Source organism: Tyto alba, unplaced genomic scaffold (genome assembly GCF_018691265.1).
Source record: "Tyto alba isolate M040663 unplaced genomic scaffold, T.alba_DEE_v4.0 Super-Scaffold_28, whole genome shotgun sequence".
NCBI classification, from domain to species: Eukaryota; Metazoa; Chordata; class Aves; order Strigiformes; family Tytonidae; genus Tyto; species Tyto alba.
The window spans coordinates 17,911,435-17,930,059 of NW_024881302.1; the positions used below are offsets into that span (position 1 = coordinate 17,911,435).

The 18,625-nt window shown below is 65.8% G+C and overlaps 2 protein-coding genes across 2 annotated transcripts; both read left to right on the top strand.

Annotated features, from left to right (window-relative positions):
• Positions 1-5,657: 5,657 nt before the first annotated feature.
• Positions 5,658-8,991, top strand: METRN (meteorin, glial cell differentiation regulator). Its single transcript, XM_042798585.1, has 4 exons — positions 5,658-5,776; positions 6,854-7,284; positions 7,463-7,522; positions 8,431-8,991. The coding sequence occupies exons 1-4, from the start codon at positions 5,691-5,693 to the stop codon at positions 8,745-8,747; spliced, it is 894 nt and encodes a 297-aa protein (XP_042654519.1). The 5' UTR covers positions 5,658-5,690; the 3' UTR covers positions 8,748-8,991.
• A 6,718-nt stretch (positions 8,992-15,709) lies between these two features.
• On the top strand, positions 15,710-18,608 carry ANTKMT (adenine nucleotide translocase lysine methyltransferase). The gene is made up of 4 exons (XM_042798588.1): positions 15,710-15,886; positions 16,857-16,997; positions 17,557-17,607; positions 18,110-18,608. Exons 1-4 carry the CDS (start codon positions 15,716-15,718, stop codon positions 18,293-18,295), a joined length of 549 nt encoding a protein of 182 aa, XP_042654522.1. The 5' UTR covers positions 15,710-15,715; the 3' UTR covers positions 18,296-18,608.
• The last annotated feature ends 17 nt before the right edge of the window (positions 18,609-18,625 follow it).

Genomic DNA, 18,625 nt, shown 5'->3' on the forward strand with positions numbered 1-18,625 from the left:
ATGCTCCGCTTGCCGTCACCGCAGACCTGGACACCCACGAGGCAGTGACAAGGGGTGAGCCCCAGTCCCAACATGGCAGTTGGGCTCCACGTGGTCCCTGTTGTCCCCTTGGTCCTGCCACAGCCCCATTGTCACTAACCCCTGCCAGCTCTGGGTCCCAAAGGGGACACGTTGAGGTGGCCACATGTCCTGGGGACATTTTCATGCCAAGAAGGGTCACAACTGCCGGAGGAGTCCCTGGGGAGGGGGAGTCTCTGTGCACATGTCTCCCATGGAGGGGACACAGCTGGGGTGGACCCCCCGTGATGCCAGCCCGGGGGGGTACCCACACCCTGGGGTGCCCGATGTGGGGTGCCCGGCCGCCCTAGCTCACCCTGCAGCTACGGGCAACCCCAACTCACCAGCCTGTGCTGTGGCAATCCAGGCCCCCTGAGCCTCCCTGGGCCACGGGGACCATCTCTCCCAGGTGCCAGGTTGGTGGCCGGTGTCCCCAGGCTCGGGACCAGCACAACAGCAAAGAGGCAAACAAACACCTCTGGTCCACAACTCATCTTTATGCAAACTGCCAGAACGCCATTGGCCTCTGCTGCTCTCCCCTCCCCACCGCCATGGGGATGCCGAAGCGTCTCGCCCCACACACCCAGCGTGTCCCCACGGCGATGGGACCCTGGGCCGAGCAGCACCCATCCAGCCGGACCACCGGTGCCAAAGCTGGACCGCAGTGCGCCGGGTGCTGTCACCGCGGCAACCGCCGTCGCCTAGCGCCGGCTGTCTCCCGGTAACCCGTCGCCTAGCAATGGGGGATTTTTCACAGCTCGGGATGAAGAGTTGAAAGTTATTTTTAGCCCGGGCTGCGAATCAATAGGCAGCTCCATTCGCCGCCCCGCAGGATGCACGCGCGGGGCCGTGGTGCGGCGGCTGCCGGGGCAGGGCGGGAGACACACACCAGTGAGGGGAGCTGCGGGGTCCCCACCCCAGCACAGCCCCCAGGGACCCCCAGGGCTCAGCCCCTCTGGGCCCCCCCATAGGGATCAGATCTCCAAGGCCTCTGCCAGGCTCAGAGACACACACACCCCCCCAGGGCTCCCCCCACTCCAGGCCACATGGAGGTGAGGGTGGCCGGGGACAGGGCCCACCCGTTGGGGGTCTCGGGCTTCTTTGGGGACCCCCACATGGCTGTGGGGGTGATCACACCACTGTGGGGACCACTAGCTTGCTGTGGGGACCCCCAACTTACTCTGAGGGCTCTCACCCAGCTGCTGGGAGCCTCATCCTGCTGTGGGGACCATCTCCCACTAGTGGGGACCCCCACCTTGCCATGGGGGCCCCTGCCTTGCCATAAGGACACTCACTCTGTCATGGGACCCCCACCTTGCCATGGGGACCCCCACCTTACCATGGGACCCCCAACTTTGTACCCCATGGTTCCCCCCTGACAGCCTCCCTGAGCTCCTCCAGCCTCTCCAGGGCTTGTGCCCACCCTCAGGAGCACCAGCCCGGGGGTCCAGATGCTCGGGGGCACCAGAAGGTTTGGGGGCACCAGCCTGTTTGGCACTGGGGTTCCGTGGGGAAGGGCTGGAGGTATCCCCCTCCCAGACCCGGGGGTGGGCCAGGAGTTGAGGCGAGGCTCCTCAGCTATTTTTTAAAGATGAGGTGGGTGCCTACCACAGCCGCATCCCCTGCGGGTGCTCGGCTGGGCAGGAGAGCTCCCCATGCACCCACAGCGTGCCAGGCAGCGGGGTGGAGTGAGGCTGGGGACCCCCAGCCTACGAGAGGCCCTCTGAGGTCCGAGCCCCAACTTGAGTCCCCCTGTTGCCTTCCCAGGAGGGTTTCTGCCTCTGGGCACGGCCCAGCCTGGAGCAGCCCTGCCCTTGCCACCACCCACCCACAGCGCAGGGTGGAGGGTGCCCCGAGCCACCCCACAGGGACCCTTTCTGGGCAGCACAGATGCCCCAGGGACCCTTTGGGGACTCGGGAGGGGAGCCCTGCCCAGAAAGCGAGAAACCTTGGGGTGACCTGGCAGAGAGAGAGAGGATCATCAAAGAGCACAAAGGAAACAGTCAAGGTCCCTCCTGCCATAGAGCCTTCAGGTGCCCCGGGGGTGGCAGAGGGGACACCCAGGGACCCTTGGTCCCCCTGGAGCACGTGCCCAGCTCGGGGGTCCCAGCACAAGGCAGACCTGGACCTGTCAGAGCGGGTCCGGAGGGGCCCAGGGCAATGGTCGGGGGCTGGAAGAACCTCTCCAGTGCAGAAAGGCTGGGAGCACTGGGGTGGTCCAGCCTGGAGAAGACATTCTTGTAGCCTGTCAGTATAGGAGGGGGAGGAAGGAGGAGCCGTGCTGCAGTGAGGTGGGAGTGGGGACCCCCGAGGAGCTGTGGGTGCCCCAGAGGAGCTGTGGGTGCCCCAGAGGAGATGTGGGTGACCGGAGGAACTGTGGGTGCCCCAGAGGAGCTGTGGGTGCCCCGAGAAGCTGTGAGCGCCCCGAGGAGCTGTGGGTGCCCAGAGGATCTGTGGGTGCCCAGCAGAGCTGTAGGTGCCCTGAGGAGCTGTGGGTGCCCCCGAGGATCTGTGGGTGCTCAGCAGAGCTGTGGGTGCCCTGGAGGAGCTGTGGGTGCCCGGAGGAGCTGTGGGTGCCCCAGAGGATCTGTGGGTGCCCCCGAGGATCTGTGGGTGCCCAGCAGAGCTGTAGGTGCCCTGAGGAGCTGTGGGTGCCCCCAAGGATCTGTGGGTGCTCCAAAGGAGCTGTGGGTGCTCCGAGGATCTGTGGGTGCCCCGGAGGAGCTGTGGGTGCTCAGCAGATCTGTGGGTGCCCCGGAGTGCCCCAGGCCCAGCCGGACAGGGGCTGGAGCCCCCTGACCCAGCGGGAGATGTCCCTGCCCGGCTCAGGCTGTTCTCTGCAGGTCCCATTCGACGCCTCGATGTTCTGCTCCGCTGCGGGACGTGGCCTCCCCCTCCCCGGAGACCCCTGGGGTCCCCCCAGGCCCCGGGGGGAGGGGGGGCTGCCGGAGGAGCAGCCGCCTTGCCCGCGGTCACAAGAGGGCACTGCGAGCCCAAGCATCCCGGGGGCTGCGGGGCGGGGGGGGGGCCCGCTGCAGGCTCCGGAGGCTTCCCCTGCTCCCCGCTGCTCCTTGCGGGGTGGGGGGGGGCTGACGACTCCCAGCCCCCCAGCCCTATGGGTGCCACCCTCTCTGAAGCAGCCGGGGCCAAGGGGCATGGTGGGGACGCTGGGCACAGCCACGGTCACCCCACCACCACCCCCTCACACCTTGGGGTTGCAGCATTTTGTCCGGTGGCTGCTCCATTAAAGCCCAGAGATGCTCTGCCCCATCGGCTGGCCCAGAGGGCTGAGCAAATTGGTGGGTGCTGGGGTGGGGGGGTGGGGGTGGGGGGTTGCCAGGTCCCAGGTCAGCCCCAGCTGTGGTGGCTGCTCCGAAAGGGCTCCTGGCCACGCTGATGGCCGTGCCCCCAGGGCAGGGGTGCCCAGTGGCCGTGTGGGGGGAAGCCAGGGCTGGCCACGGTGGTTTTGTCCGGCTGGTGCCGAGGTTTGTCCCGTAACACCCAGTTAAGGTGCTCAGACCCCACCAGGGCTGGGGGGGGGGGGGGGGCTCAGGGGTGCAGACTCACCCCAGGGTGCTGGGGTGGGGTTAGGACCAGCTCAGTGCCATGTGCCTACGGGGGCGGTGACACCGGCCTGCAAACAGCCACGTCCCACCTCCCCCGCACCCCTGGGTGTCCCAAGGGAATGTCCCCCCAGGGTGCTGAGCAACCCACCGGGCAGCGAATCAGTCTTGGTGGGGGGGAGGTCCCCCCCTGGGGACCCCGGTGCCACCCCAACCTCAGGTGACACGTCCCACCTTGTCCTCCGGTGCCACCTTGCTTCTGGGGACGGGCTGGGGGCTGTTTGTGGGCTCCCCGGCTGGCCCCCCACGCCAAGCTCTGAGCCCAGCTGGCCCCGCTTGCCCACGGTGGCACAGGATCCGGCTCCGGGCCCACGTCACCCCACGCAGGGAGTCACCTGCGAGCCAGGCCCTCCGGCCGAGCAACCCCGCGCAGCAGCCAGCAGCCACGGCGCGAGGGCCAGGACACACAGACACCCCCCACCCCCCCTCTCGGCCCCCCCACCCCGACCCCCCCACCCCGACCGGCTCCCCCTTAACCCGCAGCCCCCCTCCGGCCCCTCATTTTCCACGGATTCCAGCAGCTTGACTTCTTTCAGCATCATTTCATGGCCGGAGGGCTTCGAATCCCGCTCTCCCGCCTGCACGCCCCCCCCCCCCCCCCCCGGCCCCCTCCCCTTCCCCTCTTTCTTTCCACCATCCAAATTTACAATCCCTCATTTCCATTCCGCTCCACCCTCTCTCCGGGGACTTTGTTCCCGGCCTGTATCATCCCATCCCAATTGTTCGGTGTTTATTTCAAACATTTTGGCGGGCTGTCACTGGATGGAAACTTAATTAATTGCGGGGGTTTGTGGTGCTGGTACAATAGCGGCTGAAGGGGGGGGGGGGGGGGATAAAATCCTGAAGGGTGGGTTTCGGGGTGGGGGGAAATGGGGGTTCGGGTGTGCGTGACCCCAATGTCAGGCCCACCGCCACGTGCCTCTGCTCCCCCTGGTTGAGAAAACGCCCCTGGGGTGCTGCTGGGGGGGGGTTGGAGTTTATATGAAGGTTGGGGTGTGTGTAACTCTTGGGGGTCGCATTTTGGGGGGGGGGTGTATGTAAACTGGGGGGTGGTAGGCTGGGTTGTGCACAGGCTGGGGTGTGTGCAGCCTGGGGTGGGTAAAGCTTGGGGTGTGGGTAGCCTGGGGTGTGCACAGGTTGGGGTGCTGGTAGCCTGGGGTGTGCAGGACTTGGGGTGTGCAGAGCCCAGGGTGTGCGTAACTTGGGGTGTGCATAACTTGGGGTGTGCATAACTTGGGGTGTGCATAACCCAGGCTGTGCATGACTTGGGGTGTGCATGACTTGGGGTGTGCGTAACTTGGGGTGTGCATAACCCAGGCTGTGCATGACTTGGGGTGTGCATAACTCGGGGTGTGTATGACTTGGGGTGTGCATAACTTGGGGTGTGCATGACTTGGGGTGTGCGTAACTTGGGGTGTGCATAACCCAGGCTGTGCATGACTTGGGGTGTGCATAACTCGGGGTGTGTATGACTTGGGGTGTGCATAACTCGGGGTGTGCATAACTTGGGGTGTGCATAACTCGGGGTGTGCATAGTTGGGCTGTACCCGGTCTGGGCTGCCTGTAGCCCCGGGTGTGCACAGCCCTGGGTGTACGGAACTCGGGGCACAACACAACCAGGGGTGTCTGTAGCCCGGGTCCCACCCCTCCCCCCCCCTCACCGGCAGCCAGCCGGGATGGGGGGTGTGTGTGTGCGTGTGTGTGTGTGTGTGCGTGTGTCCGGGCACTGCAGCCCCCCCGGGCTGGGGTGGGGGGTCGGGGATGCCCGGGGGGGGGGGGGGGGGGCGGGGAGAGGAGGAGGATGGGCGAAGGAGGGGGGGGGGGCGGCCCCGCCCCGCCGCCGCCATTGGCGGAAAGTTTGGGGCGCGGCGCGGGGTGGTGGCCCCGCTCCCCACTCCCCCCCCCCCCCACCCCCGGTGTCGTGTCCCCCCCCCCCCCGCCCCGGCCCGGCCCCGGTGCGGGCAGCGGTGCGGGCAGGGCCGGGCCCCCGGGGCCGCCGCGGCCGCGGCCATGTGGGCGCTGCGGGCGCTTTGCCTGGCCGGGCTGGGCGCGGCGCTCGGCGGGGCCTGGGCGGATCAGTGCAGCTGGAGGGGCAGGTAGGCACCGGCACCGGCACCGGCACCGGCACCGGGAGGGGGGGGGGGGGGCAGCCCCGGGAACGGAGCGGGGGGCACCCGCGCGGCCGCGGCTCAGCACAACCCCCCCCCTCGGGGAGCTCCCGCCGCCCGCAAAATCGGATGGGGACGCGGGGAGGTGTGGGGGGGTGTGGGGTGTGTGGGTGTCTGTGCTCCCTCCCCGCTGCCACCCCGCCACCACCGTGGGGCAAGGGTCACGGGTGGGATGCTGGGAATCTGCGCCTGCCTCAGTTTCCCCACTCCTGGGTGCGGCTGCCCCCCCTCCCTCCCCACTCCCCGCAATGAGGGATGCTGGTCTCTAGGGTGCTGGGGCTGTCTGGGAGTCCCATCCCCGAGACTCCCCACCCGTGAAAAGGCTCCGCGCCAGGGCTCGGCACGCCGCTGGCCGCCGTGGGGAAGGCGCCGAGCTCCGGAACAAAGAGCCGGGGCCCGCCAGGAGGGGCTGCCGCAAGCCCCACGCGGGGGGCGTGGGGGGCCACGAGCAGCGTGGCCGCGACAAAGCAACCCCACGGCTGCCTCCACTCCCCCCAGCCTGGCTTTCCCGCGCGCGTGTGTGTCTGTCCCGCTAAATCGTAGTGGGCAAGACTTTGCTCTGGGCACCGTTTACACAAGAGCCCGAATCCCGCGAGAGTGGGGGGACGGGGTGGGGGGGGCACGTAACCCACCCCACCCCCCCCCCCGAACCCACTGGGGATTCCCCAAAGTGGGGGGATGCAAGGGAACAAGCGACCCCAAGACCATAGGCACTTTGACTGGGGTGGTTTGGGAGCCCATGCTGGGTGTGTGAGGGGGGGCTGTGCTGCTGTGGCCCCCCCCCCCCCCGGGAAGGTGCTGAGAAACACGAGCACCCCCGAAATGATGCGCTTGCACCCCAAGTCCGAGGCGTTGAGGGTTTGGTGCTACTCCTCCCCGCGTTTCACCCTGCACGCCTCCACGCAGGAGTGCCGGGGGGACATGGGATGGGAGAGGGGGGGTCCCCGTCACTCCGTTTTGGGGGGGGGGGGGTGTCCCATCTGACGGGGGTGCTGTGCCTCGCAGCGGGCTGTCGCAGGAGGCGGGCAGCGTGGAGCAGCTCTCCCTGCACTGCGCCGAGGGCTCGCTGGAATGGCTGTACCCCACGGGGGCCCTTCGCCTCCGCCTGGCCCCCCGCCTGCCCCCCGCCGCTGCCGCCGCCGCCGCCGTCCAGGGCAGGAACCCCCAGCACGTCACCGCCTGCGTCAAACCCGCCAGCACTTTCCGGGGGGCTCAGCTCTACCTGGAGAGGGAGGGGGTGCTGGAGCTGCTGCTGCCAGAGGCCCCCCGGCCCCGTGTCCGCTGCTTCAGCTGGCTGCCCCGGGAGAAGGTGGCTCTCTTCCTTCAGGCCACCCCGCACCGCGACATCAGCCGCCGCATCGCCGCCTTCCGTTACGAGCTGCGGGGGGACTGGCTGGCCCGCCCGGCTCTGCCCGCCGCCAGCCTCACCGGAGAAGGTGAGCGCCGAGCCGCTCGGCCTGCCTCAGTTTCCCCCGGGGCCGCCGCCTCCCCCGTGAGGGGTGTCCCCGGTGTGAGCGGAGGCGAGGGGATGGAGGGGTTGGAGCCGGGGTGGTCACCCTGCGAGGCCGGTCACCGGGAGCCACCGTGGTGACGGGCCATGCTTGGCCGTTGTAGGGGCGTGCCGGCCGTGCAACGACACCGAGATCCTGATGGCCATTTGCACTAGTGACTTTGGTGAGTGCGGCCCCTCCTTGGATGCTGGGGGGGGGGGGGGGGTGTCCTGGGGTTGGGAAAGAAACTTGAACTGGGAGGGAAATGGCTCCCAGGCAGCCCTGGTCTCCCCTTCCCGGGCTGGCCTGGCTTGGGTGGCAGCCAGCAGTGTCATAGAGGCTGCTGTGGGCTGGGGGTGGAGATGGGGATGGGGACAAGGATGGGGACAGGGATATGGGGATGGAGACAGGGATGGGGACAGGGATATGGGGATGGGGACAGGGATGGGGACAGGGATATGGGGATGGGGACAGGGATATGGGGATGGGGACAGGGATGGGGACAGGGATATGGGGATGGGGACAGGGATATGGGGATGGGGACAGGGATGGGGACAGGGATATGGGGATGGAGACAGGGAAGGCTACAGGGATGGGGACGGGGACAGCAATGGAGACAGGAATATGGGGACGGGGATGGAGACAGGGATGGGGACAGGGATATGGGGATGGAGACAGGGATGGGGATGGAGACAGGGATGGGGACAGGGATATGGGGATGGAGACAGGGAGGGAGACAGGGATATAGGGATGGAGACAGGGATATGGGGATGGAGACAGGGATGGGGACAGGGATATGGGGATGGAGACAGGGAGGGAGACAGGGATATGGGGATGGAGACAGGGATATGGGGATGGAGACAGGGATATGGGGATGGAGACAGGGATATAGGGATGGAGACAGGGATATGGGGATGGAGACAGGGAGGGGGACAGGGATATGGGGATGGGGACAGGGGACAGGGATATGGGGATGGGGTTGGAGACAGGGAAGGCTACAGGGATGGGGATGGCGACAGCAATGGAGACAGGAATGGGCATGGGGATGGGCACAGGGACATTCTGACACCCCTCCCTGCTTTCCCCCCGCAGTGATCCGCGGCAGCATCCGGAGCGTCTCCAACGACGTGGAGCTGCAGGAATCCGTGATCGGGGTGAGCGCCGCCCGCATCCACCGCCAAAAGTTCCCCCTCTTCCAGGCAGGGGGGTGGCCGGGGAGGCCGGCCGGCAGCATCCGCACCCCGCTGCGCTGCGGCGTCAAGCCGGGCCCCGGCACCTTCCTCTTCACGGGGTGGCTGCATTTCGGCGAAGCCTGGCTGAGCTGCGCGCCCCGCTATAGGGACTTCCAGCGCATCTACGAGGGGGCACGGCGCACCCGCCAGAACCCCTGCGAGTTCCCCGTGGACTGAGTGGCTCGGGGAGGGCAGCCCGGCCCCGCGGGTGCTGTTGGGGGGGGCTGGGGTCCCGGGGGTGCAGCGATGGTGCCCGGCGGGAGCGCGGCGCTTCGGTCCTCGCTGTGTAGCTGGGCTCCAGCAGCCCCTGCCACCTGGCTGGGGGTGGGGGGGGGTGTCCCGCGAAAATCCTGCCAGGAGGGAAAGGGATTTTCTCAGGGCACGCTTGCCTGTGATCCTCGGGGACCTGCCCAGGGGTGCAGCACTGGGGGGGCAGAGGGTTGGAAGCTCCCTGGGGACCGGGTTGCTGTGGGCTGGGGGTGCTGCATGCTCAGGGGACGCTGCGGGGCACGGGGGGGGATGCAGCGCGATGGGGCAGCCGTCCCTCACCCTCCCCGCCCCGGGAGGGCTCGGTGGCACGTGGCCGTGGTGGCAGGGCCGGGGACACGGCGGGTGGCAGGCACGGTGGGGTGCGGAAGGGCCAGGAGGTGGATTTGTAATGTCGGGGGTGGAAAGGGGGAGCGGGGCAGCGGCAAGCCTTGCCCTGGCCCTGCCCGCAACGTGGGGCGCGGGCAGGAGCCGCGGGGTGGGTGCCGAGGAAGAGGAGCGAGGCGGAAGGCGGCGAGCGGGGATGGCGAGGAGGGAGGAAGGCTGGCGCGGGGAGCAGGACCAAAGCGCCAACGCAGGAAGGTGCCGCGGGAGCGGGGAGAGGTCAGGCTGTGCCACCCGGCACCACCGGCCCGGGGCCGGGTTACGCCGGCTCACCGGCGGTGGGGCACACCCTGCCAGCCAGGGCGGGGGGATTTTTGACTGTGGGGGTGGGGGGGGCCATCGTATGTGCACTAAAGTTATAACGATACCAAATTTGTGACTTTTTGTTGTTGTTGTTGTTGTTTTTGTTTTTTTTGTTTTCCTTTTTAATAAACTAAGCTGTATTTGTAGCGTGCGTGTGTGCATCTCTTTTTAAAAAGCTGGGCGGGATGTTCACCAACAGTGTGTGCCACGGCGCGAAACCCTGTGCCAGCTCCGACCACTGACCTTGCCTCCTGGGGGCTGGGAACAGCCCTACTATTTATATATCTATATATAGAGAAAGATATATTGCAGTTTCTAAACTCTGCATGCTTGGTGTCACCGGGGTTTGGGGTTCCTCTCCCCGGGTATGAGCGAGTGGGCAGGGCGGGGGGTGGGTGGCCGTGGGTCGGGTGGCCCCGTGCCGGGCGGGTGACCCCGCCGGCGGAGCCGCTGTCAGGGCCGATTCTCGTCAGAGCCACCGGCCACAAGGCCCCATTGTGCTGGGCTGTGCGGGGGTGGCTTCCCAGCCCTGCCCGCTCCTGCCCCGCCGCTGCCCCCCTCCACGGGGGCTCCAGCCCCCGGCCTCTGGCTCCCGCTCCTCCGGGCTCTGAGGTGGTGGCAAGGGGGGGGGGGGGACTGGGATGGGACAGGGGACCCCCAGCCAGGGACCTTTCCTTGCCATCGGGGATGCCCACAGGGGCTCAGCGCTGGAAAAGCTCAGCCCCTGAGCACCCCCAGCCCCCCCAACCACCCGGGTTGGGGTCATGGCACACGTCAGTTTGTGCTTTAATACCTTTTCAGTGTTGTTTCAATAACACCTTTTCAAATACCGCTGGCCAGGCTGAACTGCCAAGGATTTGGTGCCCCTGCTGACCATTACCCGCTTTTCCTTGTCAAGAAACCATTTCCAAAGCACTGTGGGCTTTGGTGTTTAATTAAATATAAATATATATATATATGTGTGTGTGTGTGTGTGTGTGTAGAAAAAGATCGGGTTATGGCACGATCCTGCCTGTGAGCTTGTGGCTGTGAGCCTGCCCGGTGGGTTTGATAGGCAACACATGTTTTTCCTTGAGAAGAGTTAGATGCTTATTTTATGCTTTACTGCCAAAGTGCTGGTGCTGGTTTTGGGGTCGAGGGCAGGATTCGACCCTGGGGAGACCAATGCTCCACACCAGGCTCTCGAGGGTGCCAGCATCGCCCCAGGTTTTGGCAGCAGGCGGGAGCCAAGCAAGGCAAGGGGAAGTGGGAGGGAGCGGGAAACCCAGCGGAGGAGGTAAAATGAGGCTGGAAAAGCAATAAACAAGGTGCTAAGGGAATCAGGCTGCCCACAGCATCTTCCGTACGCCTCAGGGATAGAGCATGGCTGCTCCGACCCCACCATAATCCAGCGCATTCCTCTCGGCTAAATTACGGCATTTAATGCGCCGAACATCCGGTGGCTTTCAGTCCAGCAGCAGAATTTCTTGTTTTTTTTCAAAACTGTTTATTTGGCCAAACCAGCTCATTCTGCTGCGGCGGAAAGGGCTGTTATCCTGCTCATTCTCTGCTGCAGAGGTTTTCGTGCTGTTTTCGGTGCCCTCTGCCCTGCTGTCAGGTTGGGTCGGCCGCCCTCGCTTCCCGCGGCTGCCGGCTCCCGTGGCGGCTGTGCCCTGGCCAGGGCATAAATGTTTCCTACGGGACCGTCCCACGGAGGGGACCAGGCAGCCAGTGCCTCAGTTTCCCCACAGTAGAATGGGGAAAACAGCCCTTCCCTGCTGTTCAGGGCTGCCACGGCACCAGGCAGTATCCCGCAGCCTCGGCATCCCCATCTCCCTGGGGCCGGTCATCCGAGCATTTCCCCGAAAGCAGAGTCTGGCTCCCGCCAAACCAAATTCCTGCCCGGCCTTTTGGCATGGAGTGAGGCCATGGAGGGTAAAAACACAATGAGACAAACTCCATCCCGGTTAATGTTTCCATTACAGGATGGAAAATGTGGTGGGAGGCAGCAGGGCGGGAGGGAGAGCGGACTGGGGGGCCACAGCGTGCTGGGGGAGGCTTTGGGCAGAGCAGCTGGGAGATGGGGGTCTCTGGAGGGGCGGCTGGAGCCTGGCCGGGCTCGGAGAGACGGGTGGCAATGGCCAAGGGCTGTGGCAGCACCCTGTGAGCCCGGAGAAGGGACTCCTGTGAGCACCGTGACGCCCACCCGGCATCCAGCCAGACCCACTCCAAAATCCCCCGCCCCCCAATCCACCCGTCCCCCCGCACGGGTGGGTTTGGGGCTGCCACGGAGAGCAGCACCCCAAAACCAGCTCCCCTTGGTGGAAATGTGCCCAGGGCTCCTCATCCCCCATGGGATCAGCCCCATCGTGGACCCAGGCGGCTGGGCACGGGGGGGGACACACACGACACGTCCCAGCCCAGGGGACCCGCCGGGGACCAGTGGAGCCTTCGCTCCCGCTGCCGATGGGGGTCCACACTGGGAGCGGTGGCACTGGCAGGGTGTCCCCCCGGTCGGTTCCTGTCCCCATCCCCGTCGCACAAAGGGAGCCGCCGTTTCCCGCCATTTCCCCTCCCCTGCCCCAGCCCTTCTCCCCCCCTCTCCTGCCCCTTTCACCCTCCTCCTTCCCGGCTGCTGGATAAAAGCCTGCACATGTGAATCACGGGGCACAAAGGGGAGGCACAAAGGCAGCCGGCCCCCCTCAGCCCTCCCTGCGGCCCCCGGCCCCGGGGATCTCCGGGCAGCCTGCCTGCCCCGGATCGGCCGTGGGGCAGGGGGGATGCCCCTGGGACAAGGGAGTCCCCCGTAGTGTGAGGATGATGCTCCCGGGTTTAGGGGATGCTCTATAGGGTCAGGATGATGTCCTTGGGTTTAGGGAGCACCCCGCAGGAGCAAGATGATGCCCCTTGGACCAGGGGGTCCCCACTCAGGTCAGGATATTACCCCTGGCGGCAGGGGATGCTCTGTAGGGTCAGGATATTACCCCCCAGCACCAGGGGATATCCCGTAAGGTCAGGGTGAGGCTCTTGGGGTTCGGGGATGCCCCATAGGGTCAGGATGATGCCCCGGGGCCAGGAGCAGGTGGGATGGGGCAGTTTGGGCAGCACGGGGCAGCAGTGAAGGAACAGGGGGGGCGCAGCCCAAGCCCCGGGCAGGACGGAGTGAGCTCTACCCCACCGCTCTCAGCGAGAGGCGAAGCGAGAGCCTGGTGACCCTGAGGACACCGACAGCCCCCCCACCCCCCCCAAACTTGCACACCCCTTGGGGAGCTGTGCCCCAAAGCCTGGCACGAGGGTCTGCTTCGAGCCCCCCCGCTTTGACCAGGCTAAAGCCAAGCCAGCACCATCCCTGTGCTGGGGAGGGCTGCTCGAGGCTGGAGCAGGACCCTGGGGTGCAGCGGGGGCCCCTGCAGCCCCTCACCCCGGTTCTCCCCTATTCTGGGCGGCTGGGGCTGCCGACAGCTGGTGGGAAGGAGCTTTCCCAGCGCATAGCGAGAAATTCCTGGCGGTCAGGGCTGCTTTGCAGCCGCCACAGCCCCGGCGGGGGGAAGCTGCTCTGGAAAGAGGTGGATTAAAAGCTTGTTGGCTTCGGTGGCGCATCCCAACTGGTCCCCTTGCCCGGCCACCTGCTCGGCTCGGCGCCCCGAGATGCTGCCGGACACCCCGGGGCTGGGGCAGAAAGGGATGCTGCCACCCCCCGCCAATTCTTGGGGGCCCAGCAAGGAAGGCTCAGCCCTGCCTGGGAATTGCTTCATTAATTAATTTGCTCTGCAGCATCACGGCAGGCCTTGGGCTGCCCCAGGGACCAGCTCGTCCCCACAGACCATCCTCCTCCTCTGCAGCAGCAGCCCCCCCAGCCCCCCTCTTCCCTCAGCTCCTATTTCTCCCGATTTTCTGCTCCCTCACAGCCTTAACTGGCTCCACCTGCCAGCGAGCACCAGAAAATCAGAGCAATCCCCGTGACCCCGGGGAGTGGAAACAGCCCTGGGCAGGATTTCTGGGCTACCCGCAGGGTGTAGGGACAGCTTTTCCTCCTCGCTGGAGCCCCGTCGCTGCTCTGGGGCGTGCGGTTTACTGGGGTCTGGTTGTCACTAAGCGCCCCGAGCTGCACACCTTGGTTTGAGGGTAGAGCACACGTGTGTGTACGTGTGTGGGTGCGTGTGCATCCTCATTCCAAGGGCAGAATATTTGGTTCCCACAAGTAAGCGTGAGGTGAAGGCGAGCTCCTCCCTTGGCTGCTGCCAAGGGGGTCTGCAGGTGCCTGGGGGGGGCCACTGGTTGGAATCCCGCTCCCCAATCCCGCTCCCTTGCACCCCAAAACCCTTCCCAGGCTGCAGCTGCCCACAGGGTTTTCTCCTCCACCCACAATCACGCGTGGGCCGTCAGCGCTCCCCTGGGACATCAAGGCACGTGAGGAGGCTGGTTGCCCTGTGGCAAGGGCACGGGGTGCCGCTGGCCATTGCACGGCCCCCCAGGGCCACCCCCGAGCTTTGGGGGGGGACACCCCAGAGCTGGAGGAGGAGCCCCACGGGTGACCCACAGGCCAAGGGGGGAGCGGCGGGGGGGGGAGGCGATGGCCCTGAAATCCCGAGCCGGATGATGAGGTGGCAGCAAGCGCCCGTGCGGGCAGGGAAGCTGCCTGCCCTTTGTGCTGTCCTAATTGAGCCGTTATTGTTCCCGGGTTTGGTTTGTGTTTTGTTTTTTTTTTGGTTTTTTTTTTTTTTTTATCAATTGCGGGTGGGCAGGGGCTGCGGGGGCCTGGCTGCCCCCGCCTTCCCCTAGCATCCCCCCGCCCCCCCCCTCCCCCGTTCCCACAGACTGGAATTTTCCCACAGTCTCGGCCCCCTCGCAGCAGGAAACCCACCCCCCCGCGCGTCGGCGGCACGCACAGCCGCCAACAGCGGCGCACGGCCGCGCACAAACGTGAACGAGCGGGCACAGCCCCGCACAACTGCACGCAGCGCAGCGGTACACAGCCACGCACAGGCGGGCACAACTGTTCACAACTGCCCACAGCCGTGCCCAACTTCCCACGACCCTGCACAGCTGTGCGTTGCTGTGCACAAGCGTGTGCAACTGCACACGCGTGTGCACAACCACACCCAGCCGTGCACAGTCGTGTATGACTGCACAGGACCATGCACAGCCGTGGACAGCTGCGCACAACTGCACACAGCCATTCAGAGCTTCCCACAACCCTGCTCACCTGTGCGCAGCCACGCACAACCGTGCACAGGCAGATACGGCCCGGTGCAACCCTGCACAGCTGCATACAGCCCTGCACAACTGCACGGGACCATGCGCAGCCACGTGCAACCGTGCAGAACTGCCCACGACCATGCACAGCCACGCACAACTGCCCACGACCATGCACAACCGCGCACAACTGCCCACGACCATGCACAGCCGCGCACAACCGCGCACGGCTGCGTACAACCGCACACAGCCCTGCACAACTGCACAGGACCCTGCACAGCCACACACAACCGTGCACAACCGCACACGGCCACGCACAGCCGTACACAGCCACGCACGACCGTGCACCCCCACGCACGGCCGTGCACAGCCACGCGCAACACCGCACGGCCACGCACGGTCGTGCACGCCTGTGCCCCCCCCCCCCCCCGCAGCAGGCGCTGCCGCTCCCTCCAGCCCCGCACAGAGACCCACTGGAGATGGGGGGGAGCAGCCCCGGTCCCCCCCGGTGCGGGCAGCCCCCGTTCCCCGAGTCCCCCCCCCCCCCGGTGCGGGCACCCCCCGTTCCCCGAGCCCCGCAGCCCCCGTTCCCCTAGCCCCCCCCCCTCGGTGCGGGCACCCCCCGTTCCCCGAGCCCCCCCCCCCCCCGGTGCGGGCACCCCCCGTTCCCCGAGCCCCCCCCCCCTCGGTGCGGGCACCCCCCGTTCCCCGAGCCCCCCCCCCCCCGGTGCGGGCACCCCCCGTTCCCAGAGCCCCCCCGGTGCAGGCAGCCCCCGTTCCCCGAGCCCCCCCCCCCGGTGCGGGCACCCCCCGTTCCCCGAGCCCCGCAGCCCCCGTTCCCCTAGCCCCCCCCCCCCCGGTGCGGGCACCCCCCGTTCCCCGAGTCCCCCCCCCCGGTGCGGACACCCCCCGTTCCCCGAGCCCCCCCCCCCGGTACGGACAGCCCCCGGGGCCGGCCCGGCGGGGCGGGGAGCGGCGGCGGAAGGCGGGCGGCGGGGCCACCCCTTCCGTCAGCCATGGAGCCGGAGGAGCCGGAGGAGCCGGAGGAACCGGGGTGGGGGCGAACCGGGGGGGCTCTGGGCGGGCGGGGGCTGCTGGAGCTGGCGGTGGCCAGCGGAGCGGCCGCCTGGGCTACCTGGGCCGTCCTGCTGATGCCCGGTTTCCGACGGGTCCCCCTGCGGCTCCAGGTACAGCCGCTCCCCCCCAGCCCCCCCCCCCCCCCCCCAGCCCCCCCCGGCCCTGACCGCCCCCCCCGCCTCTCCCCAGGTGCCCTACCAGCCCGCCGGCCCCCGGCAAGTGGCGAACGCCCTGGCGCTGCTGCGGGGCCGCTCGGGGAAAACGGTGGATCTGGGATCGGGAGACGGACGGCTTGTAAGGGCGGGCAGGGGGCTCTGGGGGGGGGGTGGGGGGGGGTACGGGCCCTGGGGCAGCCCCGGGATGGGCAATGGGCGGGGAGGGGGGCTGCGCTCACCAGGGGGGCGGATGGGAGCCCCACACCCGGCTGCTGCCCAGCGCCTGGTTGTGGTTCTGGACGGCCCTCTTAGCTACGGTCTTGGACCACCCTATACGGCCCTAGGTGGCCCTAGATGGTCCTAAATGGCCCTAGGTAGTCCTAGGTGGCTCTAGACAGTCCTGGACCACCCTAGATGGTTCTAGACAGTCCTAGGAGGTGGCCCTATATGGTCTTAGGTGGCCCTAGACAGTCCTGGACCATCCTAGGTGGCCCTAGATGGTCCTAGGTGGCCCTAGACAGTCCTGGACCACCCTAGATGGTCCTAGGTGGCCCTAGACAGTCCTGGACTGCCCTAGATGGTCCTAGAGAGTCCTAGGTGGCCCTAGATGGTCCTAGGTGGTCCTAAACGGCCCTAGGTAGTCCTAGGTGGCCCTAGAAAGTCCTGGACCACCCTAGATGGTCCCAGACAGTCCTAGGTGGCCCTAGATCGGCCCTAGAAGACATCCCGTGCAGTGAGCAGGGTGGGAACGGCCGATCTAGGAGGAAAGAGCCTTTGCACCTGGAAGGTGCCGAGGACGGAGGTCACCCTGGCCACCAGGCAGGAGGAGGGAGCGGGTGGAACCAGGCAGCAGCCCCTGCTCCCCACATTTTCCCCCAAACTCGCCACCGAGGTTCATTTGAGTTGCAACTCTCTCTCTCTTCAGGTGGTAGAGGCTTATAAGCAAGGTCTCAGACCAGCCGTTGGCTATGAGCTCAACCCCTGGCTGCTGTGTCTCTCCAGCTACCGGGCCTGGAAGGCTGGGTACCACGGGAAGGTTTCCTTCCTGAAGAAAGATCTGTGGAAGGTAACAGTGTCCCGAGGGTCTGGCTGTGCTCAGTGCTGGCCGTAGCTAGGGCAGGGCCAGGGCTTGGTCTGCATCTCCAGAACGGGCTTTGCTGATGGTTGCTCGCTCCTTCTCCAACCCACGCTGCTCCCAGGAGGCGGCAAATCCATCCTGCTTCCCAGGGCAGCGCCAGCCTGGGCAGCCCGTGGCAGGCTGCTGGTTTTGCAGGCAGCAGCGCTCCTTCTCGCAGCAGCTTTGAGAAGAGCTCTGAGGTGCTGCTGGCGCACGGTGGCCTTCAGACACGTGCTGCTAAAGTTGGAATTGGGTACCCGCAGCCCGAGCGGAGAAAACCCAGCAGGTAACGTGGTTCTGGGACGATGCTGGAGGCAGGTGTTTTGCAAAAGGCGCTGCTTTCCTGCCCAGCTCCCTGTCACACCAACACATCCCCGTCCCACACATGGGGCATTTTTGCTTCCTCTGAGGCTCAGAAGATGACCCACAAGGCATTCAGCCACTCAGATGGTTCCCCCCCTGCTCCCCCTCTGCCTGTTGCTTCTTCCCCTTTTCCTTCTCTTTTAAGGTGAATCTGTCTGATTGCTACAATGTCATCGTGTTCCTGGCCCCCAGTGTGGTAAGTCAGTCCCTTGCACCCCGACTTGTTCTGAGGAAGCTTGAGGGAGGGTTTTCTTAGGAAAGAGAGAGAATCTGGGACAGTGGCAAAGACTCTTTTAACAAGGAAGACCAAGTGGGCATTGCTGGGAGCAAGTGGTTTGGTGGTCAGCACTACCTGAGTTCATAAACTCATAGAATTGTTTAGGTTGAAAAAGACCCTTAAGACCGAATTCAGCCGTAAACCTAACACTGCCAGGAAATTTTTCCCAATATCCAATCCAAACCTCCCTTGGTGCAGCTTGAGGCTGTTTCCTCTCGTCTCATCGCTTGTTACTTGGTCCTAGTCCCAACCACCCACAGGGCTAGCACCAGCCCTCTGTGTCGGAAGAGTCTTTGGTTGATGCTGCCTGCGTGGGACCCACCAGCCATGCCGAGAAGCTGCGCTGTGGTCCCCGGTGGCACTGCCACTACGTGATTTTTTTCCTAAGGCCGCCTGGCCCTGGCTGTCTCTTTCTCCCCAGAAACCTCCCCTGGCCACCAAGCTCCTTGCCGAACTCCCCGATGAAGCCCGGGTGGTGGCTGGACGCTTTCCCTTCCCCTCCTGGACCCCCACCAGCACCCTTGGGCAGGGGCTGGAGCAAGTCTGGGCCTATGACATGAAGGAGGTGCGGCGAGCGGCACAGAGCAGCGCAGAAAGCCCGGTCTAACTGCAGCCTCGTTAAGCCTGGCGTTGAGGGTCAGCAGCAGCAGGGATCAGAGCCTCTCCAGCCCTTGGGCTCAGCTCAGGACAGCAGCGAGAGGGCTGCTTGGCCAGACTTTTTCCTGGGCACTTGCAGGGTGGCGGTCCCTCTGTTTTCCAAAGAGTGGGCGTTTGAGGGGAAAGCAAAGGAGGAGAAAATCAGACCTAGAAATCCTGGAATTACTGCAGGATTTAAGGGCTAAATCTCCAGTGCCTCTTTCTGTACGTTTGCTAGTTTATTTCTAGTTAATTTTTCAAAATAAACATTTGGTTGGTTCTTCCCTTGAGACTTTTGCTT

Bases quoted from the DNA above. Each gene is read 5' to 3' on its own strand.
- METRN (XM_042798585.1), top strand. From the start codon at position 5,691: ATGTGGGCGCTGCGGGCGCTTTGCCTGGCCGGGCTGGGCGCGGCGCTC. The intron at 7,285-7,462 runs GTGAGCGCCGAG...TGGCCGTTGTAG, and splicing joins CGCCAGCCTCACCGGAGAAG to GGGCGTGCCGGCCGTGCAAC. The intron at 7,523-8,430 runs GTGAGTGCGGCC...TTCCCCCCGCAG, and splicing joins CATTTGCACTAGTGACTTTG to TGATCCGCGGCAGCATCCGG.
- ANTKMT (XM_042798588.1), top strand. From the start codon at position 15,716: ATGGAGCCGGAGGAGCCGGAGGAGCCGGAGGAACCGGGGTGGGGGCGA. The intron at 15,887-16,856 runs GTACAGCCGCTC...CTCTCTCTTCAG, and splicing joins GGGTCCCCCTGCGGCTCCAG to GTGGTAGAGGCTTATAAGCA. The intron at 17,608-18,109 runs GTAAGTCAGTCC...CTTTCTCCCCAG, and splicing joins TGTTCCTGGCCCCCAGTGTG to AAACCTCCCCTGGCCACCAA.